We start from the raw sequence: 24,359 nt of genomic DNA, 5'->3' as shown, positions 1-24,359 counted from the left end.
GTCAATAATGACAAGCATAGTAGGTGGAACGGTCCCCCCTCAAAAAGATGTATTCATGTCACAATCCCTGGAAGGAATGAATATTACCTTCTATGGTCACAGGTTTGATTAAGTTAAAGATCCCGAGACAAGGAGGTTATCCCAGATTATCCAGGTGGGCCTTCAATGTGACCACAAGTGTCCTTATAAGAGACAGACAGAGACACACGGAGGAAAAGGCAACATGAAGATAGGCGAGATGTGGCTACAAACCAAGGAAGTGATGTGGCTACAAACCAAGGAAGGCCAGGGTTGCTGGCAACCTCCAGAAGCCAGGAGGGAGGCATGAACAGATTCTACCTCAGAGCCTCCAGAAGAAACCGACCCTGACAACACCTTGATTTCAGATTTCAAGCCTCCAGAACTGTGAGAGAATAAAGTTTTGTTGTTTTAAGCCACTAGGTTTGTAGTTACTTGTTATAGAAGCCTTAAGAAACTAAAAGAACAACCAAACACGTAAAGCTAGATTGAGGGAGAGGACGGCACTAGATGTGGTTTCACGGGGTTGCCAGCCCAGAGCCTGACAGCACTGAGCAGCAAGCGTGGCCTGGCTCAGCTACCTTGCCACTTGCCTTTACAGTCCATGACTATGTGGCCTGGCAGTCCCATATCAGCTCCATACCTGCGTGGCTCTTCCCCTGCCTGCTGAACCCTGTGGCATGCTCCAGTGCTCAAGGACGCTCTGTAGGGTCTGTCTCCTTCCTACTCTCCCTTCTACACCCTCCTCCCTTAGTGTGGTGCCCTGAGTTTTGCTCCAGTTCTTCTCCTGGCCCCTCTGGATTTATCTGTGGCCTGTCTCTGGAGGCTGCTCTTATTACCCATGGCTCTCTGCCTGCAGACCAACGGAATTCCCTCCTCTCCCCTGTGCCCTGTGTGGGTTCAGTGCCCTGGGCTGCAGCAGGTCCAGGATGATATTTTATACCTGGGACAGTAATTAGTGACAATAATAAAAGAGCAGAGGAATCTGGGAGAGGAGTCACTACTGTTACTTTTTGCCCACTTCGGTGAGTGTATTGAGACCAGCTTTTGGTACCCAAAACTCAGGTTTCAGATAGAGCTAGACCAAAGAGCAAAGTCACTTCATACTTGCTTTCCCCCAGAGTTTGCTGAAGATTTCTTCCTACCCCAAGCCTCGGTGTGTTTATCAGGATTCACTTTTACTAGTCAAAGTGTGAAGATTAAAAATCACTCTGATCCTCCTCGGAATCCTCACCAATTCAGCTTTCTCTCTTCTCTCCTCCGTTAAGTGTTTTGACCTCTGAGGACAGTGGTCATGACTTACTATAATCATTAATTGCTATAGTCATTTGGGGTGTGTTCACAAACACATGAAGAAGAAATCTCTTTCCTTTTTTTTTTTTTTTTTTTTTTTTGAGACGGAGTCTCGCTCTGTCACCCAGGCTGGAGTGCAGTGGCGCGATCTCGGCTCACTGCAAGCTCCGCCTCCCGGGTTCACGCCATTCTCCTGCCTCAGCCTCCCGAGTAGCTGGGACTACAGGCGCCCACAACCGCGCCCGGCTAATTTTTTGTATTTTTAGTAGAGACGGGGTTTCACCGTGGTCTCGATCTCCTGACCTTGTGATCCGCCCGCCTCGGCCTCCCAAAGTGCTGGGATTACAGGCGTGAGCCACCGCGCCCGGCCAGAAATCTCTTTCCTAAAAGAAAAGAAGGGATGAGAAATATGAGACGTATCAGATATGTGGCTGTTTGTTATTACTCTTACCTCATTTGATCCCGGAAGAAACACATCAACTGTGGTGGCTTTTGGTTCTGTGACTGGATGAACCAATAATGCACTCCCTAAGAGGAAATAAAGTTGAGTATCATTATAAGAGGTCTAAAAATCTCCTTTCTCTTTAATTGAATGCTAGCTATCATGGGGTTACAGACCTCCCAACTGTGAACTTCGGAGAGTTGAACCAGTGATTTGTCAGAGAGACGCACTGATAGAAAGAGGACAGGTGCTCAAAGAGGTGAGCTCAAAAAGGTCATCACTTGTCATTAATGCGCTTTGGGTATACTGCGATTATAGGAAGGGATTCTGACACAGCCCATCGGTCTCATTTTTTGTCTAACTGCTAGTGTGTCAGTAGTCAAAGCACCATTGCTCCTTTCCAAGTGCTTCACTATTTGCTGTGAGTGACACTGATGATGGGAAGCCCACAACTATTATCCAGAAGTGTGGTCAGTGTGGATGCTCAGCACCTCTTGCTTGGACGGTTATCATCAGAGAGGCTGTAGTTTTATTTTTCTTTCTTTTTTTTTTAGAGACAGGAGATGGGGTCTCACTCTGTTCCCCAAGCAGGAGTGCAGCAGTGTAATCACAGCTTATTGCAACCTTTAACTGCTATGCTCATGTAATCCTCCAGCCTCAGCCTCTGAGTAGACAGGACTACAGGTACACACACACCGTGCCCAGCTAATTTTTAAATTTTTTGTAGAGATAGGGTCTTGCTATATTGCCCAGGCTAATGCTAATCTCAAACTCCTCAATTTAAGCGATCTCACACTCGGCCTCCTGCAGTGTTGGGATTACAGGCATGAGCCACCATGCCTGGCCTCTGGTTTTCTTAAAGGCAATCTGGATTATTAAATTTGCTTTGACCTTGGTACAACACATATGTAAAATTTACCCACTTACTAATTTGTTCTTTTATTCAATAAATAGTTATTTTGAGTGCCTACTGCATGCTGGGCACCATGTGAGGCTCTGGGATGTAGTGGCCAATAAGACAAGCGTGGCTCCTGACCTTGTGAAGTTTACAGTTAGTGAAAACAAATAGTAAAAAATAATTACAAATGAATTAGAATTAAGACAAATACCAAAAGAGGCAAAATTACAAAATGGAATGAAAGTTACATAATAAGAGGGGCTGATTTTTACTAGGTAGAATTAGGTATAAGGAAACAAGCAGTGGTCAAGGAAGTGTCTCCAAGGCAGTGACGATTAAACTGAGACCTAAAGATGAGTGGAGACTTAAAGAACTCAGAAATGGGGCTGGCCGTGGTGGCTCACGCCTGTAATTCCAGCACTTTGGAAGGCCAAGGTGGGTGGATCACCTGAAGTCAGGAGTTCGAGATCAGCCTGGGCAGCAAGACGAAACCCCATCTCTACTGAAAATAGAAAAAAATTAGCCAGATATAGTGGTGCATGTCTGTGGTCCCACCTACTCAGCAGGCTGAGGTGGGAGGATTGCTTGAGCCCGGGAGGCAGAGGTTGCAGTGAGTTGAGATTACACTACTGCACTCCAGCCTGGGTAACAAACAGAGTGAGGCTCCATCTCAAAAAAAAAAAAAAAAAAAGAACCCAGAAATGAGATTCACCCTTTGGGGAACAGTATATTTAGCCTGGCTTCTTGAGCCCTGTTACTAAGCTGATAAAATTCTATGTTCTGGATTTGATAGTTAATCTTTCTTAAAGAAGAGGTCAACCAAAAAAAATCCTATTATTGCATACGAAATAAGCTCTTCTGGTTCTTTCCTATCACCACCCGGGCTGTTTTTTTCTACTTCCCTTCCCTAAAGTGATCTCACAGGATTAGAAGAGTGAACCCAGAACAAGAATCCTAAAAGACATCCACCAAATAAGTCAGCAAGAACAATTTATGAGAAATGCTACATCACAACAGAATGGAGGTATGATCCTACTAATAATGCATTAGAAATCTTGGTGAAGGAATTTCCTTTATTTTTATTTTTTGGCTTTCTTGGAATTAGGATTTTTTTTTAGGGCTCTTATATTAGAAAATATAATAAAAACATAATTACACTTTTTAAAATGACTATAATTAATCAATAAATGCTTGGCCAGGCACAGTGGCTCATGCCTGTAATCCCAACACTTTGGGAGGCCAAAGTAGGTGGATCATGAGGTCAGGAGTTCAAGACCACCCAGCCAAGATGATGAAACCCTGTCTCTACTAAAAATACAAAAATTAGCCAGGCATGGTGGCAGGCACCTGTAATCTCACCTGCTCAGGAGGCTGAGGCAGAGAATTGCTTGAAACCGGGAGGTGGAGGTTGCAGTGAGCTGAGATTGCACCACTGCACTCTAGCCTGGGTGACAGAGTGAGACTCTGTCTCAAAAAAAACAAAAAAACAACAACAAAAAAACCCAGAAATGCTCACCCAGCATGTATTCATCTTCCATATCAAAAGTTTTTAGTTCATCTGGGAACTCCACCCACAGAGGCCTGGGGAAAGAAAAAAAGTATTGTTTTATCATTATAGACATCTTATTGCAATCAATCACTTACATTTTTAGTGGTTTTTTTTTTTTTTTTGAGATGGATCTTGCTCTGTTGCCCAGGCTGGAATGCAGTGGTGCTATCTTGGCTCCCTGCAGTCTCTGCCTCTTGGGTTCAACCGATTCTCCTGCCTCGGCCTCCCAAGTAGCTGGGATTACAGGCACACACCACCACGCCTGGCCAATTTTTGCATTTTTTTTTTTTTTTTTTTTGAGATGGAGTCTCGCTCTGTCGCCCAGGCTGGAGTGCAGTGGCCGGATCTCAGCTCACTGCAAGCTCCGCCTCCCGGGTTTACACCATTCTGCTGCCTCAGCCTCCTGAATAGCTGGGACTACAGGCGCCTGCCACCTCACCCGGCTAGTTTTTTGTATTTTTTTTTAGTAGAGACAGGGTTTCACCGTGTTAGCCAGGATGGTCTCGAGCTCCTGACCTCGTGAGCCGCCTGTCTCGGTCTCCTAAAGTGCTGGGATTACAGGCTTGAGCCACCGCGCCTGGCCCAATTTTTGTATTTTTAGAGACAGGGTTTCACCATGTTGGTCAGGCTGGTCTCGAACTCCTGACCTCAGGTAATCCTCCTACCTTGGCCTCCCAAAGTGCTGGGATTACAGGTGTGAGCCACCACGCCTGGCCTATTTTCAGTTTTATAACTATTCAAAGGAAATGGGAACATGCCAAAGAGCCAAGACTCTTTTTCATATGATTCAAGCCTAAGACTAGCAAAATAAGTTATTCTTCATGAGAAGATACTTATAGGTTAAATACTGAATGAATGTTACTACAAAGCCACTTCCATTTTCTCTGAAATATCTCTATTCTGTCTCCTATCAAATATTCACATTTTAATCACAAAGCAGGAGACCTAGTTTTTTTTTTTTTTTTTTTTTTGAGACGGAGTCTTGCTCTGTCACCCAGGCTGGAGTGCAGTGGCCGGATCTCAGCTCACTGCAAGCTCCGCCTCCCGGGTTTACGCCATTCTCCTGCCTCAGCCTCCCGAGTAGCTGGGACTACAGGCGCCCGCCACCTCGCCCGGCTATTTTTTTGTATTTTTTAGTAGAGACGGGGTTTCACCGTGTTAGCCGGGATCGTCTCTCGATCTCCTGACCTCATGATCCGCCCATCTCGGCCTCCCAAAGTGCTGGGATTACAGGCTTGAGCCACCGCGCCCGGCCGAGACCTAGTTTTTATCTTCTGTGTCCCCAACAGCCAGCACCCTGTTCACCGCTGCTGCTCAATAAGCTTATTGAAATTTGATTAAATATGTAGCATTTCTTCACCTTTCTCTTGAAATCACTATAATTACTGCATTCTTTAATGACTGAGATCTTCTATTACAGACTGCTTGCTGGAGTCCCTGAATGGAGGAAGCTTTTTACCTCATGACAGGTTGGGAAGCCACGTGTGCATGGTAGAACAGAGAATACCAATATGGCAAGAGGCCATAGCGCTCTCTGATGGCTTCTCGGATGAGCCGGGTGTGTTCCTTCCCAAAGAGCCAGGGCTCCCGTCGCTTGGCATTCATGGTGGCATGGCCACGGAAGAAGGGCTGGTAGGCTCCGGCCTGGTACCAACGCACTAGCAGCTCTGTCTCTGGATTCCCAATGAACCCGCCTATGTCAGCTGGAAGCAAAAGAAGGCCAAGTGAGGCAACCAAGCTTTGAATAAATCATGCACACAGGGAAATTAAGGTCTTGAAGACCGACAGGAGAAAAGCAGAGTATATGCACTCCAAAGGACAGGATAAAGCCGTGGCCTCAAACAGGTGACCCTTACTACATAATTCAGTCTGTTTGGGGATCTGACAATGGGTTCTTAGAATATTACTTTCTTGTCAAAAGGTCAGAAGCTTTATTTCAAGATCAATATTCCTGTGTGTTCCCCAAAACAGATAACCCAGACACTGAAAAATGTCTGCCTGATTAAATAACTCTGTGTGTGTGTGTGTGTGTGTGTGTGTGTGTGTGTGTGTGTGTGTGTTGGAGGGGGGTGGTTGGCAACTGATTTCCTTTGGAAGCAACAGCTGAACTAAGATAAAAACAGAAAGAACTGAAGAGAAGCAGATAATCAGAAGTAGAGGTTGTGATTATCTGAATAGAATCCCATGCTGGGCCATTGAGCAGCATATATATTCCTTGTGTTGTACATAGACCAATGAAATAAAAACACATGCATCAAAAGAATGATAATAATTTGCTTCTACTCCTACAGGAAACAAGGAGCAGCTGGAACTGCAGCCATCTTGAGCCCCTTCCATATTGAGATCTCTCATCTACAGAGAATTCTTAGGATGCAGGGAAGACAGTCCATCGGAAAATCTTATTTTAACTAAATTTATCTTTCTCAAGAGCATATCTTTTGTTTTAGTACAGTTAAAATATGCCACAGAATTTTAAATCTGCTGAGTGAAAAGAATTTCTGTGAGGCTTTCTGATTTTCTAAATTCCTTGTACTTCTATTTTTCTCACTTTCAAGAAGAAAAGACAGCTGTCAGGAAGAGAAACTTAGTTATCAAGACTGTCCAGGAAGGAAGTGATAAGAAGATGGCTCTGGAGGCCGGGCGCGGTGGCTCAAGCCTGTAATCCCAGCACTTTGGGAGGCCCAGACGGGCGGATCACGAGGTCAGGAGTTCGAGACCATCCTGGCTAACACGGTGAAACCCCGTCTCTACTAAAAAATACAAAAAACTAGCCGGGCGAGGTAGCGGGCGCCTGTAGTCCCGGCTACTCGGGAGGCTGAGGCAGGAGAATGACGTAAACCCGGGAGGCAGAGCTTGCAGTGAGCTGAGATCCGGCCACTGCACTCCAGCCTGGGCGACACAGCGAGACTCCGTCTCAAAAAAAAAAAAAAAAAAAAAAAAAAGAAGATGGCTCTGGCTCCCTTTCCGACAACTTGATTTCATGTCCTCAACACAGACCAGACAGAAATAGCTCTGAGGCAAGCCTTTCACTCTCCCCTCTAATCCGCTCCTCTTCACTTTCTCACAGTTTCTCTTTCCCACATTTATGTCTGCCCACAACAGCTAATGAGAAGGGATTTGTAATCAGCTTTGACAAAAACACCCTCACTTTTTATTTTCTTGCACTTCAAGCCTCAAAGGACTCATCTTACCTCCACAAAAAGAGATCCCAGTAATGCTGAGAGTGAGTAACATTGGGATAGAAATTTTCAGGTAGCTCCATTCTGCTGTGTTGTCGCCTGTCCACACAGCACCTTTGGTCACAAGCAACAATGTATTAAAATCACAAATCAACCCATGCGTTCAATTTCCTATGTAGATTCCTTATTTGTAAAAGACAACTTAATGAAAAGGAAAACCGATTTCTTGCCTTAAAATAAATAACTTCTAATTTTCTACAATGAAAATTATCAATTTCCTAATGTGAAAAGTTATTAAAATCTACAAAACAAGCATTCTAGGAAAATATTCTGAAATTGCACTTATTTTTGAAGTATAGTTTAGGTCGGATAGAGGAGGAACCCTTTGAAAAATCAACTTTAAGATATAACTTGCATATAATACATATGGGTTTTTTGTTTTTTTTAGATGGAGTCATGTTCTCACTTGCCCAGGCTGGAGTGCAGTGCCGTGATCTCTGCTCACTGCAACCTCTGTCTCCCGGGGTTCAAGTGAGTCTCCTGCCTCAGCCTCCCAAGTAGCTGGGATTACAAGTGTGTACCATAAGGCCTGGCTAAATTTTGTATTTTTAGCAGAGATGGGGTTTCACCACGTTGGCCAGGATGGTCTCGAACTCCTAGCTTCAAGTGATCCACCTGCCTTGGCTTCCCAAAGTGCTAAAATTAGAGGCATGAGCCACCATGCCCAGCCTCTTCATGTATCTTCTTTTGTAAAGTGTCTACAGAAATCTTTTGCTCATTTTTTTTTTTTTTTTTTGAGACGGAGTCTCGCTCTGTCGCCCGGGCTGGAGTGCAGTGGCCAGATCTCAGCTCACTACAAGCTCCGCCTCCCGGGTTCCCGCCATTCTCCTGCCTCAGCCTCCCGAGTAGCTGGGACTACAGGCGCCCACCACCTCGCCCGGCTAGCTTTTTGTATTTTTTTAGTAGAGACGGGGTTTCACCATGTTAGCCAGGCTGGTCTCGATCTCCTGACCTCGTGATCTGCCCGTCTCGGCCTCCCAAAGTGCTGGGATTACAGGCTTGAGCCACCGTGCCCGGCCCTTTTGCTCATTTTTTAAAAAATTTAAGTTCAGGGGTACATGCACAGGTGTGTTATGTCGGTAAACAGATTATTTTCTCATTTTGTCACCCTGATGTTAAGCCTAATACCCATTAGTTATTTTTCCTGATCCTCTTCCTCTTCCCACCCTCTATTCTCAGGCAGGCCCCAGTGTCTGTTGTTCCCCTCTAGGTGTCCATGTGTTCTAATCATTTAGCTCCCACTCCTAAGTGAGAACATGTGGTATTTGGTTTTCTGTTTCTGCATTAGTTTGCTAAGGATAATGGCCTCCAACTCCATCCATGTTCCTGCAAAGGGCATGATCTCATTCACATATATAAAAATAAATGTAATAAAAAAGAAAAACATCAAAGACTAGATCACAGGCAAGATAGCCCATTCTTTTTTATGGCTGCATAGTAGTCCATGGTGTATATGTACCACATTTTCTTTATCCAGTTTACAGCTGATAGGCATTTAAGTTTACTCCATGTCTTTGCTATTGTGAATAGTGCTGCAGTGAACAGACACGCTCATGTGTCTTTATGACAGAATGATTTGTATTCCTTTGGGTATATACCTAGTAATGGGATTGCTGGGTCAAATGGTAGTTCTGTTCTTAATTATCTGAGGAAACACCACACTCCTTTCCACAATGGTTGAACTATTTTACACTCCTACCAGCAGTGTATAAGCATTCTCCTTTCTCTGCAACCTTGCCAGCATCTGTTACCTTTTCACTTTTTAATAATAGCCATTCTGAATGGTGTGAGGTGGTATTTCATTGTGGTTTTGATATGCTTTTTTCTATTGATCAGTGATGTTGAGCTTTTTTTCATATGCTTGTTGGCCACATGTATGTCTTCTTTTGAAAAGTGTCTGTTCATGTTCTTTGCCCACTTTTTAATGGGGCTGTTTGTTTTTTCTCGTAAATTTGCTTAAGTTCCTTATAGATGCTGGATATTAGACCTTTGTCAGATGCATAGTTTGTAAATATTTTCTCCCATTCTGTAGATTGTCTGTTTAGTCTATTGATAGTTTCTTTTGCTCTGCAGAAGCTCTTTAACTAGATCCTGTTTGTCAATTTTGCTTTTGTTGCAATTGTTTTTGGTGTCCTCATCATGAAATCTTTGCCTATTCCCATGTCCAGAATGGTAATGCTTAGGTTGTCTTCCAGGGTTTTTATATAGTTTTGGGTTTTACTTTTAAGTCTTTAATCCATCTTGAGTTAATTTTGTATATGGCATATGAAAGGAGTGCAGTTTCAATCTTCTGTATATGGCTTGCCAGTTGTCCCAGCACCACTTATTGAAGAGGGAGTCCTTTCCCCATTGCTTGTTTTTGTAGCTTTGTCAAAGATCAGATGATTGTAGGTGTGCAATCTTATTTCTGGGCTCTCTATTCTTCTCCATTGGTCTATACGCCTATTTTTGTGCCAGTATCATGTTGTTTTGGTTACTGCAGCCTTGTAGTAGTTTGAGGTTGGGTAGCATATTGCCTCCTGCTTTGTTCTTTTTGCTTAGGATTGCCTTGGCTATTCAGGCTTTGTTTTTTTTTTTTTTTTTTTTTTTTTGGTTCCATATGAATTTTAAAATAGTTTTTTTCTAGTTTTGTGAAGAATGTCATTGGTAGTTTGACAGGAATAGCACTGAATCTATCAATTGCTTTGGGCAGTATGGCCATTTCAACAATATTGATTCTTCCTATCCATGAGCATGGAATGTTTTTCCATTTGTTTGTGTCATATCTGATTTCTTTGAGCAGCATTTTGTAGTTTTCATTGTAGAGATCTTTCACCTCGCTGGTTAGCTGTATTCCTAGGTATTTTCTTCTTTTCATGGCAATTGTGAATGGGACTATGTTCCTGATTTGGCTCTAGGCTTGACTGTTGTTGGTGTATAGAAATGCTAATGATTTTTACATGTTGATTTTGTATCCTGAGACTTTGCTGAAGTTGTTTATTAGCTTAAGGAGGTTTTGGGCTCAGACTGTGGGGTTTTCTAGATATAGTCATGTCATCTGCAAATAGGAATAGTTTGACTTCCTTTCTCTTTCTATCTGGATGCACTTTATTTCTTTCTCTTGCCTGACTGCTCTGGCCAGGACTTCTTTCAATACCATTTTGAATAGGAGTGGTGAGAGGGGGCATCCTTGTATTGTGCCAGTTTTCAAGGGGAATGCTTCCAGCTTTTGCCCATTTAGTATGATGTGGGCTGTGGATTTGTCAAATAATGGCTCTTATTTTGAGGTATGTTCCTTCAGTACCTAGTTTGCTGAGAGTTTTTAACAAGAAGGGATGCTGAATTTTATTGAAAGCTTTTTCTGCATCTATTGAGATGATAATGTGGTTTTCGTCTTTAGTTCTGTTTATGTGATGAATCACATTGACTTGGGTATGTTAAACCAACCTTGCATTCCAATGATAAAGCCTTCTTGATCATGGTGGATAAGCTTTCTGATGTGCTGCTGAATTCAGTCTGCCAGTATTTTTTTTGAGGATTTTTGCATCAATGTTCATCAGGGATATTGGCTTGAAATTTTCTCTTTTTTGTGTGTCTGCCAGGTTTTGGCATCAGGATGATGCTGGCATCATAGAATGAGTTAGGGAGGAGTCCCTCCTCCTCAATTTTTTGAAATAGTGTCAGTAGAAATGGTATCAGCTCTCCTTTGTACATCTGGTAGAACTGGGCTGTGAATCTCTCTGGTCCTGGGCTATTTTTGGTTGGTAGGTTTTTTACTACTGATTCAATTTTGGAGCTTGTTATTGGTCTTTTCAGGAATTCAATTTGTTCTTGGTTCAGTCTTAGGAGGGTATATGTGTCCAGGAATTTATCCATTTCTCCTAGATTTTCTCTTTTGTAATTTCTAATTATGTTTATTTGGATCTTCTCTCTTTTCTTCTTTATTAGTCTAGCTAGCAGTCTATCTATTTTGTTATTTTTTTTTTTTTTCAGAAAACCAACTCTTAAAGTAGGTTGTTTTTTAAAGTAGGTTGTCTTTCTTATTATTATTGAGTAGTAAAAGTTCTTTATATATTCTGGATACAAGTATTTTGGCTGATATACCTATATATGTATATTTCAAATATTTTTTTCCTCAGTCTGTGGTTTGCCATTTCATTTTCTTACCAATGTCTTTGAAAGGGCAGACATTTTAAAATTTTGATGAAGTCTAATTTGTCATTTTTTTCTTTTATGATTCATACTTTTTGTGTTCTTTCTAAGAAATTTTTGTCTGTTTCAAAGCCATAAAGATTTTCTCCTGGCCAGATGCGATGGCTCATGCCTATAATCTCAGCACTTTGGGAAGCCGAGGAGCGCGGATCACTTGATGTCAAGAGTTTAAGACCGGACTGCCCAACATGGTGAAACCCTGTCTCTGCTAAAAATGTAAAAGTTAGCCGGGTGTGGTGGTGGGCACCTGTAATCCCAGCTACTCAGGAGGCTGAGGCAGGAGAATCACTTGAACCAGGGAGGTGGAGGTTGCAGTGATCCGAGACGATGCCACTGCATCCCAGCCTGGGCAACAGAGTGAGACTCCATCTCAAAAAAAAAAAAAAAGATTTTATTCTATGTTTTTTCCAGAAGTTAGTTTGTATTTTTAGCTTTTAAAATGAGTTGATTTTTTAGTTTAATTTTGAATATGATATGAGGCAGGGGTGTAGTTTCATTTTTTTTCCCCACACAGATATCCAGTTGTTTCAGAACCATTTACACTGAAGAAAAATTATAATCTCTCCATTAAATTGCCTTGGAAACTTTGTTGCAAAGCAATTGATCACATATGTGTTGGATACTCTGGATTCTCTACTCTGTTCCATTGATCTATGTACCTATTTCCTCCCACCTCCACCACCCCCTGCTCCCAAAGAAAACCCTAAAAAATTCGAGAGAACGGTTACAGGCCATAAAGCAGAGACCCAATAACAGTAGCAATAACAATAATTAACATTTATTTAACCCATACTGATCCAGGTGTTGTGCTGAATAGTTTGCTAGTATTATCCTACTTAATAATCACAACAATCCTATCAGATAAACGCTATTATAAACTCAATTTTGCAGATGAGGGAAGTATAGCAAGCAATGGATACATAATCTACCCAGAGTTACACAGTTATTAAGTGGTAGAGGCATGATTTGAGCCCAGGCACTCTGATGCCTAAGCCAGTGTTCTTGTTCTTATTTACTGAAGAGTTGCTAAGAGTTTGTGATGAGAGATTATATACCACCAAAGACAGCCATAAAAGGGAAAATCTTATTTTACTAAATATATACTACTCCTGAAGCATTTTTGTCTATCTTCTACCAAAATAGTTTTGGTAGCTATTTTTGTTTTAATCTTTCATAGAAATTTTAGGCTGCCCTATGGCCAGGAAAAATTTTTTTTCTTTTTTTTTTTTTTGAGATGGGGTTTCACTCTGTCGCCCAGGCTGGAGTGCAGTGGTGCAATCTTGGCTCACTGCAACCTCCACCTCCCAGTTTCAAGCAATTCTCCTGCCTCAGCTTCCTGAATAGCTGGGACTACAGGCACATGCCACTATGCCTGGCTCATTTTTGTATTTTTAGTAGAGACAGGGTTTCATCATGTTGGCCAGGCTGGTCTCAAACTCCTAATCTCAAGTGATCTGCCCACCTGCCTCAGAAAAGTGCTGGGATTACAGATATGAGCCACTGTTCCTGACCAATAAAATACTTTTTTTTTGTTTTTTGTTTTGCTCTTGTTGCCCAGGCTGGAGTGCAATGGTGTGATCTCTACTCACTACAACCTCTGCCTCCCAGGTTCAAGTGATTCTCCTGCCTCAGCCTCCCTAGTAGCTGGGAATACAGGTGCGCACTACCACGCCCAGCTAATTTTTTTTTCTTTTTTTAGTAGAGACAGGGTTTCACCATGTTGATCAGGCTAGTCTCAAACTCCTTACCTCAGGTGATCCACCCGCCTCGGCCTCCCAAAGTGCTGGGATTACAGGTGTGAGCCACTGCACCCTGGCCCAAAAAAATATTTTCCAGGGATTATTCTTTTAAAAAAGTATTCTAATTTCCTCTTGACTTCAAGTGAGATATGTACGTATCTACATAAAGATTTTGAAATCCATATGGAGACATTCTCATCAAGAAAGCTCACATAAACATGCAGATATTTTCATGTCTCATATCATTGTTTAGTCAGAAGGTCTCTATGGCTATTGATCATCGCATACGACTTAACAAAGTAGTGTTTCCTGTAATGTCTTGCTACACAATGAAGCAAAGCTGATAGCTTCACACAGAGTACTGCAGGCTAAGCAATGGAGCAACATAAGAGATCAACAATAACCTAATACTCAAATCTTCTGTTATCTTTGTTTTAACTGTTGCTGGTAAATGTTTTCATTAAAAATACTTCTTTTGTGATTAAAAATGATACTTGTAGACAGTTTGTAAAATAAAGTTAGGTAAAAGAAAAAAATGAAAATCACTCAAAATCACCAAGGTATTTTTATCTTTTTATATTTTCTTTTTGATATTATCAAATATATATATTTATATAAATTATATAAATGATATCATTTTCTTATATTTAACTGTCTGCCTATCTACCTACATATTTATTTAAATTACTATCTTTCATTTATCTTTTATAAAATTGAGATAAGAAATGACTTGATGTTTGATAGATCAGTAAGGTGACTATAGTTAGCCTTGATTGTGCATTTTTTTTTTTTTTTTTTTTTTTTTGAGGCGGAGTCTCGCTCTGTCGCCCAGGCTGGAGTGCAGTGGCCGGATCTCAGCTCACTGCAAGCTCTGCCTCCCGGGTTTACGCCATTCTCCTGCCTCAGCCTCCCGAGTAGCTGGGACTAAAGGCGCCCGCCACCTCGCCCGGCTAGATTTTTGTATTTTTTAGTAGAGACGGGGTTTCACCGTGTTAGCCAGGATGGTCTTGATCTCCTGACCTCGTGATCCGCCCGTCTCGGCCTCCCAAAGTGCTGGGATTACAGGCTTGAGCCACCGCGCCCGGCCTGATTGTGCATTTTAAAAAAGCTAAAAGAGAATAATTTAAATGTTCCTAGCATAAAGAAAAGATACATATTTAAGGTGATATCCCAATTACTCTGATTTAATTATATGAACATATCAAATTATCACACATATCCTGAAAATATGTACATCTAATACATATCAATACAAAATTAGGATATTATAAACACTTAGGCATTCCTTTTTTAATTTATCATATCACAAACATTTTCTCATGCAATTAAAGCTACCATTTAAAATAGCCTTATGAAAATAAAAAAAGAAAAACATTTTTTTAAACATAAATAGCCTCACGATAATCTATCATGTTGCTATACCATACTTTTATAACTATTCTCTTATTGTTATGTATTTAGATTTTCTTTCTTACTTTTGTTTCAAGGACTACTGCTGTGTTGAATACCTCTGTATATGAATCTTTGCCTGAGATTGTAGTATTTTGGCCCTTTCCAGAATGCCACAGGGCCTGGTTTTCAGGGGTGGAGTGGGAGGCTTAATAATGTCCACAGCATAGTAAGGGCTGGATTCTTTAAACTAGGATCTAAGCTCTTTGTTGTTTATGCAAGGCCAGGGGACTTAAAATAGTCTTCCTGCCACAGGGTGGTTAAGTTGAACCAGATCTGCATTAGCTGGTAAACTGCATCCAGTTATAGATGACCCTGACCACACGCAACAGCCAGGTCTATTTTAAGCCACATTGCTAAGTGGAACAGTTGGTTAACGGAATGTGTTAGAGGTGTATCTCCCTGGCTTTGATAAATCAAAGAGACAGGATCAAAGATGACTATCCCAACAAACTGAATACTTAGAAGTTACTCTCCCAACAATTAAGTGCCCATTTCTTCAGTGGGAAACAAGTATCAAAGGACTAAAATTTGTTTATTCCGCCTTACAGGACAAAATGCATACTTTAGGGCATACCACTGTCTACAATCAAAGGCCTGACCAATGGCTACTGAAAACGACGGCATCAGCTGAGTGTGGTGGCTCACACCTATAATCCCAACACTTTGGGAGGCCAAGGTGGGCAGATCGCTTCAGTCCAGGAGTTCGAGACTAGCCTGGGCAACATGGTGAAACCCTGTCTCTACCAAAAAATACATATACATATATAAATTAACGGGGTGTGGTGGTGTGCACCTGTAATTCCAGCTACTCACGAGGCTTAGGTGGGAGGATTGCTTGAACCCAGGTGGTCAATGCTGCAGTGAGTCATGACTGTGCCACTGCACTCCAGCCTGGGGGACAAAGCAAGACTCCGTCTCAAACAAACAAATGAAAAAATGAAAAAAAAAAAAAAAAAGAAAAGGAAGGTATCAACACAGTAATATCACATTCTATAAATGGTTAAAAAAAAGTTGCTAATGTGTTTTTAAGTCTGGTATGAGCCATTCCTTACCATACTTTTGTGATCCAGCAAAGAAAGAACGTGTAAGAACAAAGGGTCTCTCCTTCCCTTTAGATCTCTGTATCAGTCCTTCTGCAGTGGCCATTTGCTATATCACCAAACAAGAAAAATTTCAAAGAGATGACTGGATTTGTATAGACATTCTCAATAAGCTATCTAAAATACAAAAAGCAAACAGTAAGCAGGAGCATGAAATGGAAAATATTAAAATAAATCCATCAAATAAGTTTCATAGTATAATGAAACTACTCTAAATTCCCCTATTAAAAGAATGGAAAATTTTCTTTGGTTAACAATAGCAATGAAATAATAATAAACAATCATCTAGCATTTATTTGGTGCTTACTATTGCTAGGCACTTAATACAATTTTCTCATATAATCTACGTAACAACCTCTGAGAGACAGTTTTCATTGGCAGGAAAAACTGAGATTCAGAGAGGTTAAATGACTGGCCCTGACCTATATAAGAAAGCTCACTAACTAAAGCAGTCTACAGTTACTGCAACAGGCTGTTACAGAGGCAAACGCATACTATCTGAAAACTAGGCTTATATTTAGCCAAAAGCTCCCATTGGAAAATACCAATAGGTGAGAGGGCCACAGGAATACAGTCACAATTTGAAAATAACAAAGAACCATGGGTATACATGAGGGCAAGTGTCTGCCATGTCTTTTGGATGTAGTTGGCAAATGAAAGATAATTTTACCACCTTTATTGAGGAAGCTAAGTACTTAAGGAAGGCTCTACATTTTTGAAGTATACTTATTGAAATTGTGTGTCTGTGTTCTAAATATTGCTCCTGCAGTGTGAATATAAGACTTGCTGTATGTAGATATTTGTGAAATCTTAAAACACTTGTTTTAATTACCTTCATTCACATATTTATACACTGCTTGCATCGATAAAAGTTTGAGGTGGTAGCCAGTGAGTGCCACTTATTAATGGCTCCTATCGAGGCAGAGGTTTTATGTTATAATTAATTTCATAATATTTAAAAGTTCATCATGAAAAGAAAAGAAGCAAAGGGAGAAATAATAAAAAGTCTTGTATTGGCTACTACTTAACACTCATTGCAACTGTCAGAAAAAACACACAAAGAGAAATGAACAGTAGAGGATAGCCATTATATTACAAAGCAAATGACTTTCAGCCAAAAGGCAGGTCACACGAGCCCAATTTACTTCTTTTTGGATGTCTTACATGATAAAAACCGTAGATGTTGTGGAGTTCTCTGTGCTCCCAATTGCCATGATGAATGGCATTCTTCTGCATGGTTTGCTCTGGCCCTCTAAAGACAGAGGGCTCATTCATGTCATTCCAAAGGAAGAGGATATCCGTAGATCCCTAGGAAGTAAACCTTGGTCATGACACTCCTACATTGATGATGTCTATATAATAGCTCTCATCATTCCTCTTTCCTACCTCATTTTAAAAATTATGTTTATTATCTATGCTCTGTCCTCTGCTCCACTGCTAGAGTTTAAGTTCCACAGGGCATGACATTTTGTCTGTTTTGTTCATTAATAAATCCCAAACATCTAGAATAATACCTGGCCCATAGACAGATCTCAATAAATATTTGCTGATGAATAAAAGAGTGCTGCCCTGTGTTGTCTGTGAAATATATATTACCTGGCAAATTCATTCCAAGACCTCCATGCAGGACTCCTATGGGAAAGGTTGTGAATGTTCACAATTGGGCTCTTTCTCATTCATCGGATGCTGTAACTCTTAACTAAGGGCAGCTACAGCTGAACATGACAAGATTCTACCTTCTCTCTAATACTCTGAAAGACTTGACAGCCAATATACTTGTTTGTTAACATGATCTATAGTTTGTATTCTACACAGAACTGTTCAATTTAGGGACAGTTGAGTCATCTAGTTAACATGGTATTGCAGAATCCCTGGTCTTTTCTAGAATCCCTTATCTTTTGGCATTTGACTGAATAGCTAAAAAGACAGGGAGTCCGGCCGGGCGCGGTGGCTCAAGCCTGTAATCCCAGCACTTTGGGAGGCCGAGGCGGGTGGATCACAAGGTCAGGAGATCGAGACCATCCTGGCTAACATGGTGAAACCCCGTCTCTACTAAAAATACAAAAAACTAGCCGGGCGTGGTGGCGGGCGCCTGTAGTCTCAGCTACTTGGGAGGCTGAGGCGGGAGAATGGCGTGAACCCGGGAGGCGGAGCTTGCAATGAGCCGAGATCACGCCACTGCACTCCAGCCTGGGAGACACAGCGAGACTCCGTCTCAAAAAAAAAAAAAAAAAAGACAGGGAGTCCCTCAGACAGCTCATTCCATTATTTTTCAAAAATCCTGCTCTTTGTACATAACATTCCCCTTGCAGAGCCTACCTAGCTTACCTTCTGAGACCCCACAGAATACATCTGTCACCTCGCCCACATGGAAGTCTTTCAAATGCCTGGAGGTGGCTTACTTGATTTTTTTGTTTGTTTGTTTTTTAATCTTTATTTCTAAACGTGTACTTCTATGAATAAGGGTAAATGATTTCCAAATATTTAACTACCATATCTTTCCTTTAGAACCATCTAAGGCAGGGATTGGCAAACATTTTTGGTAAGGGTACAGATAGTAAATATTTTCAATTTTGCAGGCCATGAGGTCTCTTTTTCAATTATTCAACTCTGCATTGTAGTACGAAAGCAGCCACAAATAATAGGGAAATGAATAGGCATGGCCAGATTTGGCCCAAGGCTTGTCTATCCCTGTACTAAGTTGTTTACTAGTGCCCTAATACTTGATGCCAGAAACTAGAGTTCAGTGGTTAAAAGCTGGGCTTAGGGGACAAACAGACCTGAGTTCAAATTTTGGTTCCACCACTTACTAGATGCGTGACCTTGGCAAGTTTTTAAGCTTCTCTATGTCTCAGTTTCCTCATCTATGGGGTTAAATTTAGTTATAGTTCCAACTTCAGAGGGTTATTATGAAGACAAATGGTATGATGCACATAAAGTCCTTAGCACAGTGCTTGGCACACAGCAAGTACTCAATTTGCATTAGGTATCATCATCATCACTGCCATCATTAATATCATCATAATTGGTTGAAAACAGTTCTCCAGATGTGGCCTCTCCAGTTTTCTCTGTGGTTCTTATCAGATTATTTAAAAATCACACTTCACTTTTAATGACAAATATGTTGTAAGATATTTTCACATGTATCATCGTATTTAAATAACAGTTATGGAATACAATTTTATATAAAAAATATATATAGCAATTTGAAAATATAATAAACCTCTGCTATAAAGTACTTTGATATATCATAGAGTCTATTATAATAGAGGTCAAAATCACAGCTTTTGTGCATTTGGTTATGCATATGGCACCTCTCCCAGCACCCCCAGAGTCTGTAATGTGGTGGCCATACTTGCCTTTTAATAAAAGCATTATATATGAAAAGCTACTCAATGAAAAAGAATAGTTTTATTCAATCACTTTTTCTGCTTCTTTCACTCTTTCAGGTAACTCGAAAAGAACAAAGGAATAAAAACCAACCTGATAAACAGGGAAAGCAAAAAGACTTGAATACCACTCTCTGACCTTGGGATTGGTGAAATCCAGGTAAGAGGAGAGACCTGTGGAGGCAGAACAGTAGGGAGCGTGTCAAGAACAGTGGTCCTCACAGTAAGATGCATTGTAAAGAAGATATCAGATGTGAGAGCTGGGAAATGGGTACCTTACATAAACATGAAAGTTGGCTGACACAGGCATGGTCTGTTGAGAAGTGAATGAAGGCAATGCTGGGCTCCAGTGATAATCACTAGATCTTTCAATACCAGAGGCCCAGGGGAATGCCAATGCACAAGCATCATGATGGAGCCTGTCCCTTACTGATGGCCTAAGACAGCCCAAGTAAGGATGGTAAATATCCTGCAGTGATCTCTTGGTTCTTAAAGAGAACAGAGAATTGTGTTCAAGGGATGTAAAGGGAAAAAAAGAAAGGTACAGGGTTTTTCTACAGTGCATGGATTTATAAGAGATGGTGCTGACTCTTTATCTCTATTTCTAAACAATGTGGTGATTTTCCTTTTGTCCTTGGGGAGTTTCTACCAAGGCTTTAAATTAATAATTTTTAATAACTTTTGAAATGAACAATTCATAGTCACCAGGGTGGCTGAGGTCACTCATGAAAGCCTGGGAAGCCAAAACTATGGGCTAAAAGGGTGAAGAGCAATTACAAGGAGAGAGCTTGCAGAACCCCCTTTTTTCTTTCTCCTCCTCCGCTTTTCTTATTCCCCAACTTTTTACCACTGTTTGCTTAGAGAAACAGCATGCCACTGAGGTTTGCTTATTTTTCATTCATTCAATTATTGATTGATAAATACATACAAAGCATACAGTACCAAGTGTTATGAAAGATATAAAAGAAGGCAATACTATCTCTTCCTTAAATTATATGCTTAAAATGTAGCTAGAGGAGCAAAAGACATCTACAAGGGAGCACAATGAGCACCATGCAGCCTTTATTAATTGGGACAGAACAAGTGGAAATAATAAGTGTATAAAGTGATTTCAAACCTGGCCAGCACACTCCTTCAAAGTCTTCCCCTTCCTGATTCTTCACAAAGAAGCCCTGATCTTTGGCCTTCACATATACTGAGTAGTCAGGATCAATCTTGATGTGGGGATCACTGATGACCACAAGCTGTCAGGACATGAAGGTTTGGAGGTCTCATCAGTTTTATGTAAGACAAATGTTCATGTATATGTTTTCACCATAGTTTGGGGGCTAAGTTTTTACAAACAACTACAACTAGTATTGAAATATTTCAGACACAAAACCAAAAACAAAACAAAATAAGTATTTCAGACACCAGTAAAACCCTATAACCTTTCATGTGCTTATGAGAATTTCAACTGATAGCAAAACTGGGTCAATGCTGGCCAGGCGCAGTGGCTCACACCTGCAATCCCAACACTTTGGGAGGTCAAGGTGGGAGGATTGCTTAAGGCCAGGAGTTTAAGACCAGCCTGGGCAACATAGTGGTACCCTGTCTCCACAAAAAAATTTAAAAATTAGCTGGGCGCGGTGGTGTCCACTTGTGGTCCCAGCTACTCAGGAGGCTGAGGCAACAGGATTGTTTGAGCTGGGGAGGTTGCAGCTACAGTGAGCCATGATGATGACACTGCAATCCAGCTTGAGTGACAGAACAAGACCCTATCTCTAAAAAAGAAAAAAAACAAAAACAAAAACAAAAGCAAAATAGGCCAATGCTCTTTTTTAATTATTGCTGCCTAACCAATAGATGTTCTTTAAATAGCATTAAGTGTCTATCTGTCCATGATGATGGGTGCTGCATACTATACATAGAGAACTAAGTAGGCAGGGTACGTGCTCCCTAGACATTTAGATGCTCAGATAACATTGATATGAGCAAACATTAAAGAAACTAAGAGGATAACATGTTAAAAAAAAATGAAGTCCCCAAGCCCACTGGTGCAGGCATATTAGGAAGGAGATTTGAGAAAAGTTGTAAGCCACAGTGTCACGTCTCTAGCATCTCTCCGTGACTTTGTAATACCATCACTTCTACCAGTCTAGGGCCTCAGTAACACTTTATTTGGCCAGAACACCATCTAATCCTCCTTCCTCATCTCTATTCTAATCAGTCCTGAATATTAAAGTTTAATTCTTCATTGCTCAAACTTTTTCTTAAATTTTGTTTGTTTGTTTTTTGAGACAGTCTTGCTCTGTCACTTAGGCTGGAGTGCAGTGGCACGATCTCGGCTCACTGCAACCTCCACCTCCTGGGTTCAAGCGATTCTCCTGCCTCAGCCTCCCAAGTCGCTAGGATTACAGGTGCCCGCCACCATGCCGGGCTAATTTTTTTTTTTTTTTTTTTTTGTATTTTTAGTAGAGATAGGGTTTCATCATATTGGCCAGGCTGATCTTGAACTCCTGACCTCAGATGATCCGCCCACCTCGGCCTCCCAAAGTGCTGGGATTACAGGTGTGAGCCACTGCACCCAGCCTAAATATTTTAATTGTGGTAAAATACACATAACATAAAATTTACCATCTTAACCTTTTTTAAGTGTGCAGTTTAGTACTGTTAAGTATGCACATTCACAATGTTGTGTAGTCAATCTCCAGAACTCTCTCATGTTGCAAAACTAAACCTTTATACCCATTAAATAATGATTTCTCATTCCCTCCTCTCAGCTCCAGCAACTACCATTCTATAATACTTTCTGTCTCTATGAATCTGACTACTCCAATTACTTCAAATTAGTGGAATCACGTGGTATTTGTCTTTTTGTAACTGGCTTATTTCACTTAGCATTTATCCTCAAGGTTCATCCATGCTTTAGTATCTATTAGAATTTCCTTCCTTTTAAAGGCTGAATAATATTCTGTTGTATGTATATACCACATTTTGTTTACATATTCATCTGTCAAGGGAGCTGCAACCCAAGCAGCTCGGGTTGCTTTGACCTTTTGACTACTGTGACTAATGCTGCGATAAACATGGGTGTATAAATATCTGTTCAGGTTCCTGCTTCCAATTCCTTTGGGTATATACCCATAAGTGGAATTGTTGGATCATACAGTAATTCCATTTTAAAATTTTTGAGGAACAATCATATCATAACAGCTGTACCATTTTGCATTCCTACCAACGGTGCACAAGGATTCCAATTTCTCTACATCCTTGTCAACAATTGTTTTTTTTTTTTTAAATAGTAGTCATCTTAATTATGCAAAATGGGATTTCACTGTGGTCTTGGTTTGCATTTCCCTAATGATTAGTGGTGTTGAGCATCTTTTCTTGAGCTTGTTGGCTACTTGTGTATCTGCTTTGGAGAGATGTCTATTCAAGTTCCTTGCCCACTTTTTAACTGTTTTTCTGTTGCTGAGTTGTAGGAGTTTGTTATATATTCTGGATATTAACCCCTTATTCAAAAACTTGTAATGTTTCCAAATGCATACAAAGCAGTTTACAAAAAGGTCCCAACCTTTCTGGTCAGATCCTCCACTATTAGAACCCTCACATGCCTTGCTGTCAGCCTTGCCTGTGCACTACTTTCCGAACACCCTTAATGCTCCTTCCTCTGGCTGCACTGCCCTCTTCCCTCTCCCTGCTTACCCATTAGTTAGGGACATCCTTCAGGGCTCATCTAAAATGCACTTCTAGGCCAGACATGGTGGCTCACGCCTGTAACCCCAGCACTTTGGGAGCCCCAGGCAGGCAGATCACCTGAGGTCATGAGTTCAAGACCAGCCTGGCCAACATGGTGAAACCCCGTCTCTACTAAAAATACAAAAATTAGCTGGCCATAGTGGCACATGCCTGTAATTCTAGCTACTCAGAAGGCTGAGGCAGGAGAATTACATGAATCCAGGAGGTAGAGGACGCAGTGAGCCAAGATTGCAATATGGCACTCCAGCCTGGGTGACAGAGTGAGACTCTGTCCCGAAAAAAATATTAAATAAAAATAAATAAATAAAATAAAATGCACCTCTGAAACAAAGCCCTGCTTAAGTCTTGAGGATACAATCTTCTCTTTCTTGGCCTGTCCCCTACCCTGACCTTTCTTTGGCCCTTATGTTACTTCCCTGTATTGTGGCTGGATACTTGCCTTTTCTTCACTCCCTGTAAGACCACAAGGAGCTCATCTCTGTATACTCTTCAGCACTAGTATAGCATCTTGAAGGTTCCTCGGTAAATAACTACTTATTAAGGACAGAAGATCTGGAGTCAGGCAGACCAGGGTTCAGATTCTTGTCTTGCTATTTATTCACCGTGTGCCTTTGCGTAAATTTTGAAACCAGTCTAAGCCTTAGCTTCTTCATCTAAAATATGGGGTAACAAGACCTACCTTATAGTTTTGTCATCACTGGATGGAATAATGTGTTTTACTATATTGCCTAGCCCATAATAGCTTGATATATGGTAGCTATTTATTAATTAGGAAATTAGGAGTTAAATGGATTGGCTCTGGCCATCTGTGAAAAGCCTGGTGGGGAGGTCAAAGGAATGGGTTGAAAAGTCAACCTTACTTTCAAGGAGAGGGACTTTATTCATTTACATGATACACATAGGGTTTCACCCCACTTCTCCTCTCTCCATTTTTTTCTCTCCTTCCATCTTTTCATTATCGCTATTACCACCACCACCACTCCTGGAACTGGAAAACAGCATTATACATGTTCCAGTGGCTTCTCTCCCTCCCCATTTTCTATTTCTATTCTTTTTTTGGCCAGATTGACAGCTGGAGTCCACCAAGGAAGCATGCATGCAAAGCAGTGTATTAAAGAATTTGATAATATTTGATATTTGACTGTTAAGGGTTTTTCAAGCCCTGCTACTCCCCGCTTACCCTTCTGCCCGTATCTGGACAAGCCAACAAATAAAGCTCTAGTGCTCCCTCCTTTGGTGCCAGCAGGGGGTTCAAACTATCTAAGCTTCAGCCTGCGTGCAAGAGCCCTTGCCCTGTCCCCACCCGCT

General features: G+C 41.1%; 1 protein-coding gene across 12 annotated transcripts in view; it reads right to left on the bottom strand.

Annotated features, from left to right (window-relative positions):
- The window catches only part of GANC (glucosidase alpha, neutral C), a 98,074-nt gene that overhangs the window by 10,347 nt on the left and 63,368 nt on the right, over positions 1 to 24,359 (bottom strand). For 8 of the 12 annotated variants that reach the window (XM_015452709.4, XM_045397204.3, XM_045397205.3 and 5 more), the window contains 8 exons: positions 20,428 to 20,554; positions 19,405 to 19,484; positions 17,086 to 17,229; positions 15,874 to 15,970; positions 7,392 to 7,493; positions 5,660 to 5,903; positions 4,168 to 4,232; positions 1,763 to 1,839 (listed from right to left, as the gene is read on the bottom strand). In XM_015452709.4, the coding sequence (XP_015308195.3) occupies positions 1,763 to 1,839; positions 4,168 to 4,232; positions 5,660 to 5,903; positions 7,392 to 7,493; positions 15,874 to 15,970; positions 17,086 to 17,229; positions 19,405 to 19,484; positions 20,428 to 20,554 (936 nt within the window). Of the gene's footprint in view, positions 1 to 1,762; positions 1,840 to 4,167; positions 4,233 to 5,659; positions 5,904 to 7,391; positions 7,494 to 15,873; positions 15,971 to 16,647; positions 16,834 to 17,085; positions 17,230 to 19,404; positions 19,485 to 20,427; positions 20,555 to 24,359 lie in introns of those variants that run through there. The other 4 variants (XM_045397208.3, XM_073995605.1, XR_006699784.3 and 1 more) reach the window with 3 other exon arrangements.

Source organism: Macaca fascicularis, chromosome 7 (assembly GCF_037993035.2).
Source record: "Macaca fascicularis isolate 582-1 chromosome 7, T2T-MFA8v1.1".
In the NCBI taxonomy this organism is placed as follows: domain Eukaryota; kingdom Metazoa; phylum Chordata; class Mammalia; order Primates; family Cercopithecidae; genus Macaca; species Macaca fascicularis.
Note: the sequence above shows the minus strand (reverse complement) of the source record. Positions and strands in the feature narration are given on the sequence as shown.